The 23,144-nt window shown below is 40.2% G+C and overlaps 2 protein-coding genes across 4 annotated transcripts in view; one reads left to right on the plus strand and one right to left on the minus strand.

Moving 5' to 3' along the window:
* The window catches only part of radil (Ras association and DIL domains), a 56,721-nt gene extending 53,375 nt beyond the window's left edge, over nucleotides 1-3,346 (plus strand). For all 3 annotated transcript variants that reach the window (XM_057844049.1, XM_057844052.1, XM_057844053.1), the window contains one exon: nucleotides 555-3,346. In XM_057844049.1, coding sequence (XP_057700032.1) covers nucleotides 555-654 — 100 coding nt within the window. In that variant the 3' untranslated portion in view covers nucleotides 655-3,346. The remainder of the gene's footprint in view (nucleotides 1-554) is intronic.
* Nucleotides 3,347-6,182: 2,836 nt separating this feature from the next.
* On the minus strand, nucleotides 6,183-9,051 carry LOC130920750 (membrane-associated tyrosine- and threonine-specific cdc2-inhibitory kinase-like). The gene is made up of 2 exons (XM_057844162.1): nucleotides 8,501-9,051; nucleotides 6,183-7,601 (listed from the first exon to the last, which is right to left on the minus strand). Exons 1-2 carry the CDS (start codon nucleotides 8,834-8,836, stop codon nucleotides 6,309-6,311), a joined length of 1,629 nt encoding a protein of 542 aa, XP_057700145.1. The 5' UTR covers nucleotides 8,837-9,051; the 3' UTR covers nucleotides 6,183-6,308.
* Between the last annotated feature and the right edge of the window lie 14,093 nt (nucleotides 9,052-23,144).

Raw genomic sequence — 23,144 nt, forward strand, 5'->3', positions numbered from 1 at the left:
GCAATGCATAAATACCATATTTTAACCCCTTCAGACCCGCATTTTTTATGCTGGGCCAAAATTAAAATGGTAAATGGTGTTATACTTGTATAGCGCTTTTCCACCTTTCAAGGCACAAGAAATCTGCAATGATTTTAACTTTTTTTACGGATTTTTTTTACTCAAACACCAGAACAAAGTGCAATTTTTCAAAATCATCTCCCAGAAATGGCAACAGCAACTACATTGAGTGTATTCATTGATTTAGACACTAACGCGTCATGTCCTTCAGCAGCATGTTTAGGTCTGTAAGGGTTAACATATACATGTTTTTTGTGGGCGGTCCCCATTTACCACGAAAAACGAGGGATCACTGTAGTAGGCTGAAACTGGCATTTTTGTTTTCATGCTACCTGAGAAGCAGACACATCTGTAAATTAATTTAAAGCCTCCTTCAATTTGGCTTGTATTTAAAAATATTTTTTTTCCATCTCTGCCAGTACCTCAGAAGCCAGAAAGGTCAGTGGATATGCTGTTTGTAACTATTTTTCTCTCTTCCCCGTCATTGCGTGCAGTGCGGTGGATCTGATCCGCCTGGGTGGGGGTCGCCTCCGCTTCCTGGTGGCAAAGTCAGACCCGGAAGTGTCGGAGAAAATCAGCGCCTCGTCCTGTTGATGGATGGATGGATGGATGGACAGACCTGGCAGAAGAAAAACTGACACCGTCTAAATGATCACTGACTGGATGGTGGAGAATGTAAATGCTTGGACTCGGGCATAACTCAGAACTTGATGATTGGCTGATTGAACAAAGCTCCGCCCACTTGGCAAAACTTACATGAATGACCGTGATGATGTAACCACAGCTGGATGCTCGAACTGTTAATATTTTTGTTCCGCTTCCATTGTTTCAGGCCAAGCACGTTTTGAAAGCGTGTGCATTCTGGTGAAAAATATCAGCCCCTCACACTAGTTGAACTTATCGACCTGAAAATGGGTTTCTTGACAGCACGAGCAAAGAGATTTCAATTGCACAGGAAATCTGACATAATAAAGCTAGCTAGCATTTAAGGTCCATTTGCGATTGTAAACATTGGCCATGACACATCAAACGGTCTTAAGAAACCTGGCCTAAAATTGACAGGAAGCCAGCCAGTTCTCAGAATTCACCGCAAATTGTTGCCTGCAGCTGTAATTCCTGATTGTAGTCAAAACACAAGCTGATGTTTTTCTTTTTTACATGATAAAACATATCAAACAAATTAGAATGTTGTTTCCTCGCCATTTTTATGCATCATCTTCTACTTCCGATTATATTTGGACGTTAAAATCTCTTCCTCCTGTTTGGTCAGAGGGGGAAATTTGCCAAGAAAAGACAATAAAAGTGTTTTCAGTCAATGTGGATTTAATAAATTTGTATTTTTGGGGGGCGGGAAGGAGAAAAAACACACTGCTGGCCAAAAGTATTGACACCCCTACAATTCTGTCAGATAATGCTCAATTTCTCCAAGAAAATGATTGCAATTACAAATGCTTTGGTAGTAATATCTTCATTTATTTTGCTTGTAATGAAAAAACACAAAAGAGAATGATAAATAATTCAAATCATTATCATTTTACACAACACCCAGAAAATGGGCTGGACAAAAGTATTGGCACCCTTTGAAAAATCATGTGATGCTTCTCTAATTTGTGTAATTAACAGCACCTGTTACTTACCTGTGGCACATAACAGGTGGTGGCAATAACTAAGTCACACTTGCAGCCAGTTAAAATGGATTAAAGGTGACTCAACCTCTGTCCTGTGTCCTTGTGTGTACCACATTGAACATGGAGAAAAGAAAGAAGACCAAAGAACTATCTGAGGACTTGAGAAGCAAAATTGTGAGGAAGCATTGGCAATCTCAAGGCTTCAAGTCCATCTCCAAAGACCTGAATGTTCCTGTGTCAACCATGCGCAGTGTCATCAATTAGTGTAAAACCCATGGCACTGTGGCTAACCTCCCTAGATGTAGTCGGAAAAGAAAAATTGATGAGAGATTTCAACGAACGATTATGGGGATTGTGGATAAAGAACCTCGACTAACGTCCAAACAAGTTCAAGCTGTCCTGCAGTCCAAGGGTACAATAGTGTCAACCTGTACTATCTGTCGGCGTCTGAATGAAAAGGGACTATATGTATGTAATATGCAATAAGACCCCACTTCTGACCCAGAGACATAAAAAAAGCCAGGCTGGGGTTACCTGAGAAAGCCAAAAATGTTCGGTCAGATGAGATAAAAGTAGCTTTTAGGGAAAATGCATTAACAAAGAGTTTACAGGGGAAAAAAACAAGGCCTTCAAAGAAGAGAACACAGTCCCCACAGTCAAACATGGTGGAGATTCCCTGATGTTTTGAGGTTGCTTTGCTGCCTCTGGCACTGGACTGCATGACCGTGTGCATGGCATTATGAAGTCTGAAGACTACCAACAAATTTCACAGCATAATGTAGGGCTCAGTGTGAGAAAGCTGGGTCTCCCTCAGAGGTCATGGGTCTACCAGCAGGACAATGACCCAAAACACACTTCAAAAAGCACTAGAAAATGGTTTGAGAGAAAGCACTGGAGACTTCTAAAGTGGCCAGCAATGAGTCCAGACCTGAATCCCATAGAACATCTGTGGAGGGATCTGAAAATGGCAGTTTGGAGACGGCACCCTTCAAATCTCAGAGGCCTGGAGCAGTTGGCCAAAGAAGAATGGTCTAAAATTCCAGCAGAGCATTGTAAGAAACTCATTGATGGATACCGGAAGGGGTTGTTTGCAGTTATTTTGTCTAAAGGTTGTGCTACCAAGTACTAGGCTGAGGGTGTCATTATTTTTGTCCGGCCCATTTTTGGAGTTTTGTGTAAAATGATAATTATTTATTTATTTAAATTCTATTTTGTGTTTTTTTTTTTTTTTATTGCAAGGAAAATAAATTAAGATATTACTACCAAAGCATTTGTAATTGCAATCATTTTCTGGGAGATGTTATCTGACAGAATTGCAAGGGGTGCCAATACTTTTGGCCAGCAGTGTAATCTTTTCGGGGGGAAAGTCACGTATTTATTAGAAATAATATTTTTGTGAAGGAAAAAAAGTAAATATAGGAACACATTTTTTAGCTCAAAGGCTGTGACCTGAAAATAAGTCCCTAGTCAAGTCACATTTTTTTGTATTCAAGTCATAGGTTTTGATAGAAAAAGCTGCATTTATTCCGAAAGTCAGAACCTTAGAAAAATGTTTAAGATAAAAAAAGCAAGGGCATAGGATTGCATAGGGACGGTAGGGACATAACACTACCAACTTTGCAGGATGCTCATATTATACCCACTTTTAAGCAACTTTATTTGCATTATATAATGACTTCAGTTACAGTGCTGCTCAAAAGTTTGTGAACCCCCTCAACATTTTGGAATTTTCTATTATTTCAACCTGATTTCCTAATCAATCAATTCAGTAGTTTTTTTTTTTTGTTTTTTTAACAGTTGTGTTGTCGAGACTAAATTAAAAAGAGTTTTCATCAACTGATGTAGGTGCAAAATTGAACTGTTTGGTCACAACCAAAACCGCCATGTCTGGCGAAAAGTCAACACTGCATACCACCAAAAGAACCTTCTCCCAACAGTGAAGCATGGAGGTGGGAATGTCAAGATCTGGGCTTGCTTTTCATCCTCAGGACCTGGACAACTCCACATAGTCCAGGGAATCATGAATTCTGAGGAATATTGTCAAATCCTAGAACATAACCTGACGCCATCTGTTTTGAAGTTAAAGCTTGGCAGAAGGTGGATCATGCAACATGATAATGATCCAAAGCATTCCAGCAATACAACCAAGGAATGGCTGAAAAAGAAGAAGATTCGTGTTCTGGACTGGCCCAGTCAAAGTCCTGACCTAAATCCCATTGAAATGCTGTGGCGGGACCTGAAGCGAGCAGTTCATGCCAGACGCCCATCAAACCTCTCTCAACTGACTGCGTTCTGCAAGGAAGAATGGGCAAAAATCCCCCAAAGTAGATGTGAGAGGCTGATTAGTCACTACAGAAACCGTTTGGTTGAGGTAATCTCTGCAAAAGGAGGCGCAATATCCTATTAACTGAAGGGGTTCACATACTTTTGCACACATGATATCTGAGTTTTTCTTAAATCAACCACTTTTGTTAAATAAAGAATGACAATATAACTATTTCTTTTGTTTCAGTCCATTATTTGGAATGTCAGTATTGTGGATTTGGGTATAACTTAACATTTAATAAGGTTATTTTAGTTTTTTTTACAAAAAATCTGACCATCGCTGTGGGGTTCACAAACTTTCGAGCAGCACTGTATATAGGTCATTTGTTCCCATCTACCCTTCCTATATGTTATAAGGATAGAATTGATCCTACCATTATTAACTGAATTACAGTACTTTTATTATGTTCAGACTTACACTGACCCCTTTTCACTCGCTGAATGTGCCAATCCATTTTTTCCCATAAAACGCACATTTGATTGGCTGATGAACTGACACCCCCCCCATACACACACATTCACAGCCCGACAGAAATACAACATGCCGCCTCCCCCGCCCCCTTCAAAGACGAGGGATATTAGAAGTTTTTTTTCTGCCAGCAGCAGCCACTGTAAGTAAAAGACGTCAGTGTTGTGGAGGTGGGGAACTCTCCACTAATTTCGCTACAGCGCTTCAAGTCAATTTTACTCACTGAGATTTCTTGAAATACGAAAAACTGCTAGCTGAAAATAAGCTTAACCGACTTATTTTAAGCAAAAAGTTTGTATATTTAATCTTAAAAGAAAAATGTGTCAGAAATGTTCTTAATTCAAGAATTTTTTTGATTTCGGTGAAAAATGAACAACTTTTAGATGTATGGGCACAGTACGAACAAATAGTAATATTTAAAGTGAGTGGAAGAATCTGATGCATTAATCTGTTAATTAGCCTTTAACACTCAAAAAAAAAAATGGAGAAAATTATTTGACTAGATTTAACAAAAAATATCAGATTAAGACGTTATAAATTTGCAATGTGAAAGTTAGTATAGGTTAATAGATTTATTTTTGCATTAATCATTTAGCCCAGGGGTGTCCAAACTTTTTGCAAAGGGGGCCAGATTTGGTGTGATAAAAATGTGGGGGGCCGACCTTGGCTGACGTCCTTTACGTAAAACAATATATTTAAGCAAAATTTAGCAAGCCATTGTGTGTCACATTTGCCTTATTATTTTTTTCTTTAATTAATAATTTCAACAATTTCGCAACTAGCCTTTGTGGCGTTCTCTTTCGACTCTCGGGCTCTTGCGAAATACTGCTGTTGTGAAATTAAACTAGCTTCAAGTTGCTTCAATTAATCTTGTCGTACATGTCAGCGTGTCTTGTTTTGGTAATATCGCCTCATATTGAACTCTTTAAAAACAGCGACTGTCTCTTTGCAAATGAGCCAGACAAATTTCTTGCATATTTTAGTGAAGAAATAGTCCGATTTCCACCTACCCTTGAAGCGCCGGCCGTTGCAGTCAACGTTTTTTTTTGTTGATTGTCATCATTTTACAAAATTGGGAGTAAAGGGTCACATGTGGTAATGTTGCTTAGAGTGCTGCTGCCTTTTAGTGGGTAAATGAGGAGCAGCATTTAGTGTTAAGCTAGTTCTTAATTTTTAGTTAAGCTACTTTATATGCTTGTAGCAGTACTGCTGACCACTTTATTAAGTCTGTGTGCGGGCCAGACATTATTGATTTTATGACAGAGGCTGGGGGCCGAATGAAATTTGACCACGGGCCGCATTTGGCCCCCGGGCCGGATTTTGGACATGTCTGATTTAGCCTATCAATTAATTAGGTTCATATTCGTGAGAAATGTAGCCCTTACCCCCATTCACCAAATATGTTTGGTCTTATATATGTCCCGCCCCCAGCAAAAACATGCAGGTTATGCTGTTATATCGTCCCTACCAATATTAAGACCAAACCTAGGTCATTGTAAAAACGATTATTAAAAAGAAGGATATGTTTCTGTCATAAAAACAAATCACTACCCAAAACATTAAAAGTGTTTTTCCAAGGTAAAATTCAGTCATAATTTCACAAGAAAAAAAAAAATCCCAGTCATAACCTTACAAAAGGTTTGTACTATATTTTATTTTTTTTCCCCTTTTTTTTCTCAACAGGCATCATCAAACATGTATTTAGAAGCAAATCTTTCAACAAGAACAATGTCAGAACTAATTTCTCTCACAAAACACAAAAAAAACATTAACTCATTGGCTGGTTTGCATATACTGTACAAATTTGTGAATAACAGTGCATTCAGTCAATATATTTCGAACGACTGTCCCTCCCCGACGCTGTCCTCAAACAGACACAGCAGATTTTTGGGTCCGAAGCCGGATTGGTTCAAACCGTCATCAGAGCGTTTCCGGCGCGACAAACGTCTAATGTATCCAGTGTGAGTAGGGGTGCTGTGTGTCGAGGAATCACTGGAGTGGACGTTTGAGGGTCCACGGGCTTCATAAGGTGGCGACCAGTCACACGGATCCAGGTGAGGACTCCGGTTGCCGCATAGCGGGGAAATTCGAAGAGGAGAGGACGTGATTTTCAAATTTACTAATCTCGGCGAGTCCTCCTTGGCGAGCGCTTCTGAGGTGTCTCGGAGAAACAGCGTGGCCTCCCGTTCCCAGCCATCTTTGTAAGGCGTGCAGGGCGCAAGCTCAGTCCGGAAGACCGGCAGGTAAAGTGAAGAGAAAAGTCGCCGACCGAAGCAGAGTACCATCTTGTAGTAGAAGGTCAATGTCAGAATTGTTTCCGCCAACAAAAGGTAAGCGAGTCTCTTCCACCTGCGTTTGCGCACTGACGAAAGCGTGAGAAGTTCCGGTACTGTCGGCCTCTCGCGAGTCTCTGGAGTCAGCATCATCTGGAGAACTTTCTGGAGGTCTGCTGAAAGCCCCTTGGCGACCTCGGGGAGACGCCCGTGTCTGAGTTGCTGCCAGCCTTTTCCACCGTTGGGGACTTCAATATTGCACGCGAGCTCCAAAATGGAAACACCCAAACTGAAAACATCCGCTGCGGGTCCGTACTCGCCCCGAAAAAGCTCTGGAGCCATGTACCTGGGATCTCCCCCGAGGTCGTCTTCTCTTACCTTCTTTGACCCGCTTTCTCCAAACTCCAGCAGGAGCCCAAAGTCGCCCAGTTTGAGGCGCCCCGAGTCGGTGACCAGCATGTTGGCGGGCTTCACGTCCAGGTGAACGAAACGGCGAGAGTGCAGGTGATCCAGCGCCGACAGGAGGTCGCACAAATATGACCACGCCATGTACTCATCGTTCCCCGGAGTTTGACTCGCGGCGTGGAGGAGCAAACTGGTGTGACAAAGTTCCGTCTGGATGTACAAGCGACCGGCCTCCTCCCACGCCGACACCAAGTTGAGGATGTGAGGGTGCGGGCAGACTCTCTCTTGGTTGCGAGCCTCCCTAATCTTGCAGTCCCGGTCGCGGTCGCCCTTGAAGCGGTTGAGCGAGCGTTTGACTGCGCACAGGCGGCCATCTTGGTTATTTTTAACTTTGTAGACTTCACCAAAAGAGCCCCTTCCAAGCAAGCCTAGCGTTGTGAACAGTGTTGTTAAGAACGGCGTTACAATATAATGGCGTTACTAACGCCGTTATTTTTTTTAGTAGTGGGTAATCTAATTAATACTTTTCTCATCTTGGCAACGCCATTACCGTTACTGAGGGCGGAAAGGCATGCGTTACTGTGCGTTACTGTTGGTCGAAAAGTCGGAGGGAGACGGACTCACCGAGACGACAGAGCAGAGCAGGAGTAGGGAGGAGGCAAGAAAGTTGTGACGCCGAGCAAACGCGATGCTAGGTAGCTCCAATAATACATGTTGTAGCCGATAGCCTACAAACTACGCCCGCATGTTATGGTAGATATGGTAGACATGGTAGATACCACATGTACTGTACATAGATATAACTAGATGCAAAATGACAGACATGGCACTAAATGAGTTAGTAGACAGCCGCCATCTTAAAGCAGTAGACTTTTTAGGACGGCTCTGTTGTAGAGAACCTTCCTAGCGAACCTAAGTAACTTTTTATCTAAAATACTTCTAAATCGGAATCTTTAAATGATGAAACAGTTTTAAAATATTCATATGTCGAAAGTAGAGAGAAGGGACCTAATGCAATAATGGGAGCAATTTTAACAACTTTTAACAGTTGATTCAGGGTAAAGGGTAAATTAGGGTAAAGAATTGGGCTCGGGCCAATTGTACCAAAAACCTTCACAAAAAACTTCACATAGTGTGGCCAATGTTTTTTTTTGTTGTTGTTGTTTTTTTTTTTGAGGGAAAAAAACAAAAAAGTAATTATCACCAATTACTTTGCCAAGTAACTAATTACTCTTACATTCAGGTAATTGAGTTACTAACGCAATTACTTTTTGGGAGAAGTAATTTCTAACTATAATTAATTACTTTTTTTCAGTAAGATTAACAACACTGGTTGTGAAGCACTGAATAAAATACGACTGCTGTTTTTTGGGGTCGTACGCAGATTCCGCAAGGGGCGACTTTCTGAGAGAACAAGACAGAGGCGTCCAGGGGTCCGTTTTCTCGGCGAAGACGCGGCTGACCGACGGCAACTCCTTGGACGGCGGTCGCGGCGACAGGCACTCGGGGGATGAGAAGGAGGAGTTGGACATAGATGAAGAGGAGAAAGGACGCCGGCGCTTTTTCAGAGAGAAGGACTGCTCGGCGAGGGCGAAGAGAGCGGGAAGCGGGAGGATGCCGAGCATTGCGGTGTCCACACTTACTGAGTCTTCAGCTACTTCGTGGTGAATGACCATAATCCAGCATGAATATGAACAGAACGTCTTCCAAAAACATCAAGCGCCCACTAAATCGATTCTTTGTGAAGCAAATGCGTCATCACGTGATTCCCACTGATGTTCTAAGCAAGAAGCCGGGTTCTGATTGGCTGCAATGTCCATCAGAAACAAGGATCAACCGATCCCGTTACAAGACTGGCGTGCCTTGCCAAGATAGTCGCGACACTCTTTGATGTCGCTGCAGGTGGCCACGTGGTTCCTGCAGGTTATGGGTAGTTCCAAGCACAAGCAGCGCAGAACAACCAAGATATACAGTATCGAAATAGATCTTTTTATATTGAAAGATGGGTCAAAAATAACATTTTTAGTAGGGCTGTCAAAATTATCGCGTTAATGCGCGGTAATTAATTTTTTAAATTAATCACGTTAAAATATTTGACGCAATTAACGCACATGTCCCGCGCAGACAGTATAGACCCTACCCACGTGACGTCACAACTCCGCTCTCCTGAATGGTACCGCCCAATTGACCGTCAAAACACAGTGTTAACCTGTTACGGCTACGTACATTCCTCCTATTTACGGCGTGTTTTTCTGCTCCTTAACATTAATAATCAAAATGGTGAAGGCGTGTGTGGCTGTTGGTTGCACTAACAGAGAAGATGGAAGGAGAGACTTGAAGTTTTACCGTATTCCGAGGGATCCAAAGAGGAGAGCGAAATGGACGGCTGCATTTCGACGTGAAAACTGGGCACCAAAAAATCACCACAGACTATGTAGTAGTCATTTTATATCCGGTAAGATGCATTTAAGATATACTTAGAGGGTTTTGGGCTGACAAATAACCACAATTAAGATAATTGCTAGGCTAATCGCCGACAACATACACGTACGTATGTAGTGAGAGTGCTATCGCTAAACCATATAAACATTAAAAGCCTTAACTCCATTGACAAACGACATGAAATACATTAGACTTGACAGTGGATGTTAGCAATAACAAAAGATTTTGAATTGAAAATTTCGTAACTCACCTTTCCAAGCACAAGATAGATTCCTGCCGAATTTTCGTGGACGAGGACCTGTTTCACCCAACCAGCAACAAAGTATTTATAAGCCTCCAAGCTCTTGAAGTTTTTCAAATTTTCGTGAGAATAGGCTGATTTTGTGTGGACAAGATAATTGTAAATATCAGCGTAGCAGATGTCAGGCAGATAGGGCGAAGACAGTGGGTCGAAAAACATCGATTTGGGCATCAAATATGGATCTGGCGACTGTATAGAACGAAGCTTTTCCACATAACGCCTTTTATGCAACACATCCAGTGAGTTTACGGCATCAGAAAGCACCGGGTCTTCCATGAAATGCATTTTAAATTCCTCGATCAATTGAAACCAATGCTAATACAGAGACAAAATGACGGACAAGTGGGCGGTCTTCTACAGACCCTACCCACCGACGTCACAAAACCACGTGCTCGCTATATGGTTCCGCCCACTTGTCCGTCATTTTGTCTCTGTATTAGCATTGGTTTCAATTGATCGAGCAATTTATAATGCATTTCATGGAAGACCCGGTGCTTTCGGATGCCGTAAACTCACTGGATGCGTTGCATAAAAGACGTTATGTGGAAAAGCTTCAGTTTATCCATTCGCCAGATCCATATTTGATGCCTAAATCGATGTTTTTCGACCCGCTGTCTGCGCCGTCTTTGCCTGACATCTGCTAGCTACCCTGATATTTACAACTATCTTGTCCGCACAAAATCAGCCTATTCTCACGAAAGTTTGAAAAACTTTAAGAGCTTGGAGGCTTATAAATACTTCGTTGCTGGTTGGGTGAAACAGGTCCTCGTCCACGAAGATTCGGCAGGAATCTATCTTGTGCTTGGAAAGGTGAGTTACAAAATTTTCAATTCAAAATCTTTTGTTCTTGCTAACATCCACTGTCAAGTCTAATGTATTTCATGTCATTTGTCAATGGAGCTAGGGCTTTTAATGTTTATATGGTTTAGCGATAGCACTCTCACTACATACATACGTGTATGTTGTCGGCTATTAGCCTAACAATAATCTTAATTGTGGTTGTCAGCCCAAAACCCTCTAAATATATATTAAACGCATCTTACCAGATATAAAATGACTACTACATAATCTGTGGTAATCGTTTGGAGCCCAGTTTTCTCGTCGAATTGCAGCAGCCCATCTCGCTCTCTCCTCTCCGGGTCGCTCGGAATCCGGTAGAACTTCAAGTCTCTCCGTCTATCTTCTCTGTTATTGCAACCGACCGCCACACACGCCTTCACCATTTTGATTATTAATGTTAACGAGCAGAAAAACACGCCGTAAATAGGAGGAATGTACGTAGCCGTAACAGGTAAACACAATGTGTTGACGGACAATTGGGCGGCACCAGTCAGGAGGGCGGAGTTGTGACGTCACGTGGGTAGGGTCTATTCTGCCTTTTGGTACGTTTTACAGCAAGGCTTTTTGTGCTGTCTAACAGCGAACTCTTGTGGTCGCTTTGCGACATGGTTTATTGTTGTCTTGCCAGTTCAAAATGGCTGCACAACATCTTGGGCTGACGCCTACATTGTAATGTTGTGCTTATATGATCTTTGGACAAGATTTGTCCGTAAGTATGGTTGTTGTAAATAATGTACATATTATGTTAGTAAGCGAAACGTTATATTTTTTGTATGAGACGCTTTTTGTTTATGTTTTGTGAACCTGTATAGCGTGCTAAGCTAATGTTGTTGCTAATGCAATGCTTGTGTACTTTTTTTTTGTAGTTTTACGACGGTCTAAAGAGGACAATGGTTTGAGGCCATTTTATGAATAAATCAGATGAAAAAGAAGTCTGATTATTATGGCGTCATTGGAAAAAGTAGACGCTTCGGAGTAAGGACAGCATAGACAGATTTAAATGACAGTAGAGTGAAATGCCCACTACAGTCCTTATGTACCGTATGTTGAATGTATATATCCATCTTGTGTCTTATCTTTCCATTCCAACAATTTATTTTACAGAATATATATATAATTTACAGAAAAATATGGCATATTTTATAAATGGTTTGAATTGCGATTAATTACGATTAATTAATTTTTAAGCTGTAATTAACTCGATTAAAAATTTTAATCGTTTGACAGCCCTAATTTTTAGTTAGTAAATTATTGAATGAAGATGGTCAACTTTTCACTTATCAAGAATTTTGTTTATCTTATGGTATGGTTGTTACGCCTCGTGAATATTCTGTTGTGTTTGATGCAATACCAAAGGGGTCTCGAAGGTTATTACAAAATTCTCCTAAAGGTAGAAATTGTAACGTGCCAATCTTTGATCCAAAGTCTCTGTTTATTGGTTATAAACGTGCACTATTAACTCTGAAGCCTCCAACCATTGTTTGAGAGGACTTATTCAAAAGGAGATAGCTTCCAAACCTGCAGCAATTTCTTACTGGAATAATTTATACGAAAATATTGAATGGAAACATACTTGGCTTTTGCTTAGAAAATATTTATTAAGAAAAAAAGTAAAAGAAATCACACTCAAATTACTTCACAGGTGTTATCCTGTAAAGACGACAATGGTTAAATTTAAAATTAATATTGAGACATTATCTTCTTTTTGTGCAAATGCAGAGGAATCTATTTCCCATTTGTTTTGGGAATGTATTTAATCCCACATCTTTTGGGTTGACCTGAACAATTATATTAATTCCAAAGTTGTGCCATCATTGAAAATTGTTTTTAGACATATTTTGTTTGGCCTATCCAACGTTGAAAAAACCAGAAATGGATAAAAGATATGTTGTAAATCTTATTTTAATATTGGCAAAATTTCACATTCACTGTGTAAAATATGCTAATCAAAGACCAAATTTTCATGTCTTTGGGAAAATGTTTTCTTTATATTTGGACGATTTGAGTTACTCTTTGAATCCCAAAGCTATAAAGACCAAAAGACTTTGCAAACAGTACGGCTTGTGTTAAAAATGACCCCGACCATTTTATTTATTATTTTGTTGTTGTTGTAAATCTGTTGATTGTGTGTGAATTGTTCACCCATTATGTGTATTTGTTTTTGTGTAAATAAAGTTTGTTAAAAAAAAAAAAAAAAAAAAAAAGGTTTTCAATGGAACTGACAGCGATAATTGCGACTTTTATGGGAAAATTACGGTGGCCGAGAGGTGTCAGGCGAAATGCAAAGTCCAAACACTTTGCAAATAGAAAAAGCACAAACCCCAATTGCAAACGCTTTGCAAAAGAAAAAAAGCACGAATGCAAACTGCCACAACACGATCCCCAATTCCAAAAGCGTGATCGCAAATTGGCAAAAGCAAGAACCCCAATTGCCACAACACGTCAGCAAATGGCTCGCAGCACGAATTCAAATTGCCACAACACAATCCCCAATTCCTAAAGCGCGGCTGCAAATTGGCAAAAGCACGAACGCCAATTGCCACAACACGACAGCAAATGGGTCGCAGCAAAACCGCAAAAGGCTCACAAGACAATTGCAAAGACGATGACCCAGATTTAAAAAAAAAAAAATAATAATAATAAAAAAGACATCTCTACGGGCCTCAGTAAAGTTGCCCCCCCATCAGACGCAAATTTATATAAAAACTATGTTAATCGTTTGTGCTGCAACGGTTTTGTAGATACAGTATTATTCTTTTATTGAGATATTAATTTCGAGTGGGGACGTCACTCGTAGCTTTTTCTTAGCTTAGCTCCCGCAGCTAAGGGAGCGTACCAACTCTCTCAATAACAGAGGGGTGTCCTAACAATTATCACGAACTGAGCACAAAAAAATTCGGGTCCATTTTGTGGTAAATTGGGGGGCTTGAGATATTAGTTTCGAGTGATGATGTCCCTCTAAGCCCCTCATTTACTGCAAAATGGTTCCGAATTTGTGCCATTCGTTTGTGCTACTTTAGACACCCCTATGTTATGTTATGTTATGTTATGTTATGTTATGTTATGTTATGTTATGTTATGTTATGTTATGTTATGTTATGTTATGTTATGTTATGTTATGTTATGTTATGTTATGTTATGTTATGTTATGTTATGTTATGTTATGTTATGTTATGTTATGTTATGTTATGTTATGTTAATGGAGCGTACCAACTCTCTCCCTCTGTTATTTTAATGAAGCGTACCAACTCTCTCAATAACAGAGGAGTGTCCTCACAACTAGCACAAACGAATGGCACCAATTCGGAACCATTTTGCAGTAAATGAGGGTTTCAGAGGGACATCATTAATCGACATTAATATCTCAAGCCCCCCAATTTACCGCAAAATGGACCCGAACTTTTTTGTGCTCTGTTCGTGCTAGTTGTTAAGACACCCCTCTATTATTGAGAGAGTTGGTACGCTCCATTAGCTGCGGGAGCTAAGCTAAGAAAAAGCTACGAGTGACGTCCCCACTCGAAATTAATATCGCAATAAAAGAATAATACTGTATCTACAAAACCGTTGCAGCACATACGATTAACATCATTTTTATATAAATTTGCGTCTGATGGGGGGGGGGGGGGGGGGGCAACTTTACTGAGGCCCGTAGAGATGGTCACAAAGCACATATAGCAATATACAAAGTGACGTCTTTATTATTATTACTTTTTATTTTTTTTAACTTTTGGATCATCGTCTTTGCAATTGTCTTGCAAGCCTTTTGCGGTCGTGCTGCGAGCCATTTGCTGTCGTGTCGTGGCAATTGGCGTTCGTGCTTTTGCCAATTTGCAATCGCGCTTTAGGAATTGGGGGTTGTGTTGTGGCTATTTGCATTCGTGCTGCGAGCCATTTGCTGCCGTGTTGTGGCAATTGGGGTTTGTGCTTTTGCCAATTTGCGATCGCGCTTTAGGAATTGGGGATCGTGTTGTGGCAGTTTGCATTCGTGCTTTTTGTCTTTTGCAAAGAGTTTGCAATTGGGGTTTGTGCTTTTTCTATTTGCAAAGTGTTTGGACTTTGCATTTCGCCTGACACCTCTCGGCCACCGTAGAAAATGGATAAAATCGCGTATCTAAGTACTAGTTTGATTTTGTCATTGCATTATAACATACAGTATATTTAAATGCTAGTTTTGCATTTGTAGGGGTAAGGCAACAACTGAAAACTATGTAAACTGTTACGCAGAAGGGAACTTTCCAATGTGGAGTGAAAGTTTCATGTTTGTGTTAGCATTTGCACGTGAAATCTATTTTTACATTGAAATGCAAGATGATTTAGGTTTTTTCACAACAAGAATACTGTTTTTCCAGAGAATGTCTGGATTTCCTTGATTCACCTACCTGTGGTAATATATTAAAGCAGAAATGTGAATTAATTTCTTCACATGCCAAATAGGGTCACAATTAAAGTAATTAGACATTGTCCAACAAATAAAGCATGAAAAAAATCATGTATATGTTGTATATTTGACAAAATAATTGCGTTTCCCAAGTTTGAGCCTGAAAGGGGATGAACCCGGAAGTGATACGTCACACCGGGAACAGCGATGGCAGCTCCATACATACGGCCGCCATACAAAGCCCTTCAAACAATGATTCAAACAGCGATATAAGCGATAGATCGAGTGCGAGGGAGTTTTTTAAGAGTTGGAGGAAGTAGAGGAGGTTGGAATTTTATGTTGGACCTAACATGTATTAGCCAGACGCTAATCAGGATGCAAACAATGTGCCTAGACTACCTGACATGGAATGGATACAAGACCCATCGAGATTACAACATTGGTAAGATATAGGCTGTTATTATTTTCATGATTTGAAGATGCAGGCATTTGCACATAATTTTATGTTTTTGTCTATCTGATGACATTGTTAAAAAAAAAAAAAAAATTCAGACTTCATTTTGGCAGATCCGGCAGCTCTCGTTCATATAAAATAATAATATAAAAACGTTGGGGGGAAAGAAGGAGATGAGTCGTTGATGGCTTTCTCCACTTTATTGTGGCAACAATAAGAAAACAAAATAATAGCGGACTGCCGCCACATTCGACCGCATAGTTTTGCTTCTCGCTGATCTCCTCCTCGCCTCCTACTACTCCAGTGTCTCTTAAACGGATCGTGCATAGTGTCTTGTTATGAGCTTTTTGTTTACAAATGTATCAAACACACGACGTGCCGACAACTTTGTTTCTTTATTAACACATGGAGCTAACAGTACAACACAGCTCGGGGCTCTCGGGAGGAAGTGGCGTCTAATGGCGTGAGGAAATGTAGTTTTTTCACACAAGCGAACAGATTACAAAGCACCACTTCAGTGTTGTCCCGAGACTACATTTCCCATGATTCACTGCGTGACCTGCGCGCTCGCTGATTCGCTGCCAGACATTAAAAGCAACACGCTTGTTGTTGTCACCTGTCAGCGGTTCTCGTACAGTAAAACACAAACTAGAAGGCTGTCAAGCGATCACCGTGAAACGCCGGACCGTACAAATGCAATGCAATGCTTGAAGCATGAAGGTGGAAATACATAATAGAAATACAAATAAATGTGCACAAACTCACCGGCGGTGTGTGTCTCTTACGGCAACGTGACCATTTACCACGACGCCGACCCGCTTATATGCACATCCACACCCCTTTCCCGATTGACAGTGGATTAACCCTTTCGGACAAGATCGTAGATGACGCACAAATTAAACACGCTTAACCTAGCGAACACAACAACAACTTTGATCGGGGATTGCCACGAGTTAACTTTTGGCTAACGTCGCTAGCTTATACTGTTCATTCCACAACAGTTGGCAGCTCTGCTTTGACAAAGTCATCAGTCATCTATCGAAAAATCACACTTACTTTTTGGCAAATCCTTGATCATAAGCAGACTGGTTAAGGAAGCAGGCATCTTCGAAGTGTTTGCAGCAGAGAACACTACTCGGTGATGGCGTGAAATTCATTCGCTTCGTGCGAACGAAAGATGTCCATTTACGTGCCCTGCTATCCTTTGGCCACTAATACAACTTTTCGTTTGAATGAGAACAAAACATCGCCACACATCGCCGTGGCATCTTACTGAGAAGCAATGCAACAAACAATACTGTTCTATGGCGGACTTCCCTCGCACTTCTAGGTGCGACGTAATTTCCGAAGATTGCCGAAGAAAAGCATTTTTGTTGTCAAGGGCGTTGCTATGGGTTAAAGAATCTGGAAGGGTTGCGTTAAAAAAAAAATAACGAAAATATGCTTATAACTGTTTAGCCATTGATATTATTCAAAAACATGGTTGGCCAACCTTACTTCATATTTCCCCTTTAAAGATAACACCATGTATATAACATAGTTTGTTCCCAAGTTCTAAATGGCACATCCTAGTTTGTTTCGTAGCATTGACATATAAAAACACTTTTCTTTCCCAAAAAGATGGAGTTCACGGCTTTTAGATTCTATTTTCCACTTTTCTTTACTGATGTACTTTCTAATGCTTATATTTATGTGTGTGTACATTTTTCATTTTTATTTTATAGACTTAGTTTGACCTGAAACACAAAGAAATTACGTTTAACAAATATTTCCCGCTTGACTCAAATTTTGAAGATAGCCTCTAATTTTAGCAATACCAAACCTGTACCTTTTTAAAGGCATTTTTCATTTAGTTTGGACCCAAGCAACACAAATAAAATGATTACAAGACAGGAACAAAATATTATTTTCTGTAACATGGTGTAATGTATAACAATAACAACTTATTACCCTTTGATAAAGGAAAAACATTTTTTATTGAACAATTGGTGAAATTGGTGTCATGGTTCATTGTTTACACCTAACATTTTATAGATCAGTGGCCTGTGATGGTTGGTTGTGCAGCATGGGAAGAACAACAACAGCGGAAAAAATGGATGGCAATGGTCAGTCGTCAAAACATGAAATAAAAGGCTTTTTTAATATGTTTTTTTGCTATTTGTGACGGCCCTGGCCATTTAATTATTGTTTTTTGAGACTCTTTCAGTCAGCTGATCGTCACTTCCGCCAACTGGCGGCCTCCCCCTCTCACTCCGACGCCGGACGGACAGACGACGTCGCTGCTGCTGATTGGCCATGACGAAAAGGTGCCAAGCTTCATAAAACTGCTGCTGTCAACACTCTGGGAGGTCGCATTTGACAGCATTCGTGCCGCGGTCCTGCTCACCAGCTGTTTGCTCGCCATTCACTCTCGTTTGATCGCTAGTTTGATACACTTACGCTTTTTCGGTGAGGTCCTGATTTTTACATTTGAGAACTGTCAAATGTAAAAATGAAATGTTGGCGTCAATCATTTTCAATGTAAAAACTCAACTTTTACAATTAGAGTATTTCTTCCATTTTTACAAACCTTTCCACACGATCAAATTTGGACACACAAGAAAGCCACTACTTCCACTCGAGTCAAGCAGAAAGACTGACAATATATTTATATTAAATCAGTTTAATTTTGTGCTAAAACATTCTTTTTAATCACAACAGCTGTGCGATGTTTACAGAACAATACATATAATTTCTCTTGAATCTATTAATGAAGGTTTAAAAAAAAAAAAAATGTTTTACAAAAAAATTGCTTCTAGCAGCAACCTTAGCATATGGCTCGGCTAATGTGGCTAATGTCACGTTAGCATTCTAAAAAGCTCTAAATATTAAAATAAGGGGTAAAAAAACAACTTTTTTTGTTAGTTTTAAAGGGTAAGTGAATATACATTTTCCGTTTACAACGGTTAATCTAAAGCAATGGTATTGTTTAGGGCAGAGGTGTCCAAACTGCAGCCTAGTTTTTTTTGTTTGTTTGTTTTTTTTGGGGGGGGGGGCAGCAAATTATTAAAATATACTAGTCCTTCTCAAAAAACTGCATAATGTGATAAAGTTCATTATTTTCTGTAATGTGCTGATAAACATTACACTTTCATATATTTTAGATTCATGACACACAACTGAAGTAGTTCAAGCCTTTTATTGTTTTAATATTGATGATTTTGGCTAAAAAGGGATTTTTGGTTTTTCTTGACTATCAAAAAAAATGGCATATTCCATCCGACCAATACAAAAAAAGTGTTTTTTAATACAAAAAAAGTCAACCTTCAATTAATTATATCAGCTATGCACTCGATACTTGGTCGGGAATCCTTTTGCCGAAATGACTGCTTCAACGCGGCGTGGCATGGAGGCAATCAGCCTGTGGCACTGCTGAGGTGTTACGGAGGCCCAGGATGCTTCGATAGTGGCCTTAAGCTCATCCACAGTGTTGGGTCTGGTGTCTCTCAACTTCCTCTTCACAATATCCCACAGATTCTCTATGGGGTTCAGGTCAGGAGAGTTGGCAGGCCAATTGAGCACAGTAATGCCATGGTCAGTAAACCATTTACCGGTGGTTTTGGCACTGTGAGCAGGTGCCAGGTCGTGCTGAAAAATGAAATCTTCATCTCCATAAAGCTTTTCAGCAGATGGAAGCATTATGTGCGCCAAAATCTCCTGATAGCTAGCTGCATTGACCCTGTCCTTGATAAAACAGTTGACCAACACCAGCAGCTGACATGGTACCCCAGACCATCACTGACTGTGGGTACTTGACACTGGACTTCAGGCATTTTGGCATTTCCTTCTCCCCAGTCTTCCTCCAAACTCTAGCACCTTGATTTCCAAATGACATGCAAAATTTGCTTTCATCTGAAAAAAGTACTTTGGACCACTGAGCAACAGTCCAGTGCTGCTTCTCTGTAGCCCAGGTCAGGTGCTTCTGCCGCTGTTTCAGGTTCAAAAGTGGCTTGACCTAGGGAATGTGGCACCTGTAGCCCATTTCCAGCACACGCCTGTGCACGGTGGCTCTGGATGTTTCTACTCCAGACTCAGTCCACTGTTTCTGCAGGTCCCCCAAGGTCTGGAATCGGCCCTTCTCCACGATCTTTCTCAGGGTGTGGTCACCTCTTCTGGTTGTGCAGCTTTTCCTGCCACACTTTTTCCTTCCCACAGACTTCCCACTGAGGTGCCTTGATACAGCACTCTGGGAACAGCCTATTCGCTCAGAAATTTCTTTCTGTGTCTTAGCCTCTTGCTTGAGGGTGTCAATGATGGCCTTCTGGACAGCAGTCAGGTTGGCAGTTTTGCCCATGATTGCGGTTTTGAGTAATGAACCAGGTTGGGAGTTTTTAAAAGCCTCAGGAATCTTTCGCAGGGGTTTTGAGTTAACTCGTTGATTCAGATGACTAGGTTAGTAGCTTCTTTAGAGTACCTTTTCATGATATGCTAATTGTTTGAGATAAGGATTTTTGGTTTTTCTTTACTTTTTGCCAAAATCATCAATATTAAAACAATAAAAGGCTTGAACTACTTCAGTTGTGTATAATGAATCTAAAATATATGAAAATCACATTTTTATCAGTACATTACAGAAAATAAGCAACTTTATCACAATATGCTAATTTTTGGAGATGGACCAATATTTAATATAATAACTGAATTTGGCCCACATAAGAAACTTGAATTCATCCTCCCGGCAGTTGCACTTCTTCGTTCCAACACTAGATGGAGCTAGTCAAACTGACTCCATTTAGGACAGAGTGATTCTTCTTGTCTCGTCTTCAAATTTGTCTCATGAGAAGTTAATGGTGAGTGAGGACAATGCAAAAGTACAAAACACATTCAACAGCACGAATATTTTGGCTTCAAAATGAAAGAGCAAGGGTGAGACAGAGTTATACCAAATTAGTGTTTGTCTAAAATACCAACCTTAAACACTCGCTGCCTTTTGTTTTGGTCGACAGAGTATACAAACGAATCAGTCCACCTACAGTAGCAATGCAGCAAAAATTTGGGAAGCAGCCGTTAGAGTATGTTGTATAAATGACAAGTCCATAACCAAACATGTAAAATAAGAATATAAATTTTGTTCATAATCAGTTAATGAATGAGACTAATAACAGCAGAGCAGTAGTAGTAGTAGTAGTAGTAATAGAGCCAGTAGTGTTGCTTCTCGCCGTGTTTTGATTGCGTCATCACAAGAGGACTACAGTTCTTCACGCTATTCGGCGGTAAACTTTCGATTTTTTAAACTGAAAACAGAAAATGCAATTTTAGCTATTTTCGGCCGAAAGTTGTCGGCGCCAAATTTTCGGTCACATCTCTAACATATATTGTGAGGAGCAGAGGTATATGCACCCCTTGTGATTTTGCAAGTTCACCCACTTAGAAAATAGGTAGAGGTCTGAAATTTCAATTATAGTTGCATTTCCACTTATAGAGACATAATCTAAAAAAAAAAAAAAAAAATGCGGAACTCACATTGTATGAAATTTCAATAACTTATTTGTAATTAAATGGGATTCGTAAGTATTTGTAACTCTGAGAGAATCAGTGGTAATATTTAGTGCAGAAATCTTTGTTTGCAATTACAGAGGTCTTTTCTATCTGTCAGCATTCAGGGCTGTCGTTAAGAAACACGAAGTTTCAGCTCCATCCAAAGATTTTCTGTTGGATTGAGGTCTGGAGAATGGCTATGCCACTCCAGAACCTTGATATGCTTGATATGCTACTCCTTGGTCAACTTGGCTGTGTGCTTCGGATCACTGTCATGTTGGAAGATCCAGCCACAACTCATTTTCAAGCCTCTGAGAAAATTAGGTTGTGGCTCAAAATCTGATGATACATTTCACCATTCATTCTCTACTTTATACAGCACAGTCATCCTGTCCCCTTTGCAGAAAAGCAGCCCCAAACCATGAGGTTTCCACCCCCATACTTCACAGCAGGGGCGCTGCCAGGGATTTTGGGCCCCATGAAAAGATATCACTTTGGGCCCCACCACCAGTGCCGGGACACACACACACACACACACATCTAGAGTATCAACTACGTAATTTCCTGCATTCTGGTGAATCTTTACACACTAATTTGTGCATTTTCTGCATTAATTTAAGATGAAAATATATTTATGTAAACATAAAGCGTATAGTGCAATAATGAATAGACTGATATCATCTATAAGAAATGTACTGAAGGCCATCTTTTACAATCTATTTTTATTAGAAATATTCTCAAAGCAAACACCATAATGAATGACTTTGAAGAGATGTTTTGTTTTAACTATACTACAGTACACATTAACCACAATTAAAATAACATCATCTTTAGAATAATATAACAAAGCGAGCAGCAGATTTTTTGACCTTGTATACATACTGTAGCAAGTGTATTGATGTAATGTAGTCATGCATTTAAGAGCTGTCACTGCATTATCCATGGTCCCTTGCTCAGCCTTAGTCACCAAGAGCCCAGCGCCATGCCTTCTTGCAAGCAAAGTCTCTGATGAAATCATTAAAGTCTAGCTTCCAAGCCAACTGACTTCTTTATGAGTTTTAGCTTATTGAAAGCTCTCTCGCCACCTGCAACCGTTACAGGGAGTGTGCAAAATATACGTAAAGTGATGCACTCTTCTCCAAAAATGCTTTGCAGCAGCGCCTTAAAAATTGCATTCAGGAGACCAAGAGAGGACAACTGTTTTAGTATGAGGAGCTTGCTAAGGGTTTGCCTGCTGTACTGATTAAATGTAAGCTAAAAGTGGAGCAAACACTAGCTAGCAAACAATTACAGTATTTCATTATGGAGTAGGCTTAGCCCCATCCGGAAACTCCACTATAGGCTACAGCTCCGAAGCGAGGTCCCTTGTTAACAAACTAAATTCAATTGATGACAAACTAAATTCAATAAATTATCGACAAACTGGATTCAAGCCGATTTTAAAAAAGAACATTTCCACACCAACTTTCAACATCTGTAAGATACCAAAAAATGCTGTCATTATTTGGAATTCATGTTTTTAATAGGTGAATGTCGCTCATTGAAGCCGGGAAAATCCCTTATTTCTTACGGAGTGAGCTGGGACCTCGCTTCGGAGCTTTGAAATAGACATTCCAAGGTTCCAGATGGGGCTGAAGTGGGCTAAGAAACAGGTTAATTTTCAGCACTCCACTCACAAAAGACAACAACCTTCCTTTGTGAAGTACTTTGTCACATCCTGTTGGCCTTTTCTACCCCTCTCCTGTTTTGCTTTCTTTTCTTTCCTCTTTTGATAACCCAATTTCTGTTTTGATTTCTGCAGTACTGCGCACTCCCAGTCATTGACTGGTGTAAATGCACACCGCTGCTCCCGGTCTGATCGAAGGAAGGGCGGACCAAACCATTTAATGAAAATACGGGGGTTAGCTGGCAATACATATGCTCTCTAGGTGTTTACTTTTTACCAAAAACAAAACAAGAAAAAGAAACCCTTTTTCTTTATTCCTATTAAAATTATAATGATTAATATTTAAATTTGCAAACGATTACCTAATGTTCTACTTTCTTTGTGGG

The sequence above is a fragment of the Corythoichthys intestinalis genome, chromosome 8 (assembly GCF_030265065.1).
Source record: "Corythoichthys intestinalis isolate RoL2023-P3 chromosome 8, ASM3026506v1, whole genome shotgun sequence".
Classification (NCBI taxonomy): domain Eukaryota; kingdom Metazoa; phylum Chordata; class Actinopteri; order Syngnathiformes; family Syngnathidae; genus Corythoichthys; species Corythoichthys intestinalis.

Excerpts from the sequence above, each read along its gene's own strand:
- LOC130920750 (XM_057844162.1), bottom strand. The coding sequence starts at position 8,836 with ATGGTCATTCACCACGAAGTAGCTGAAGACTCAGTAAGTGTGGACACC. Across the intron at positions 7,602-8,500 it reads AGTCGTATTTTATTCAGTGC|TTCACAACGCTAGGCTTGCT; the intron begins TTCACAACCAGT and ends TTAACAACACTG.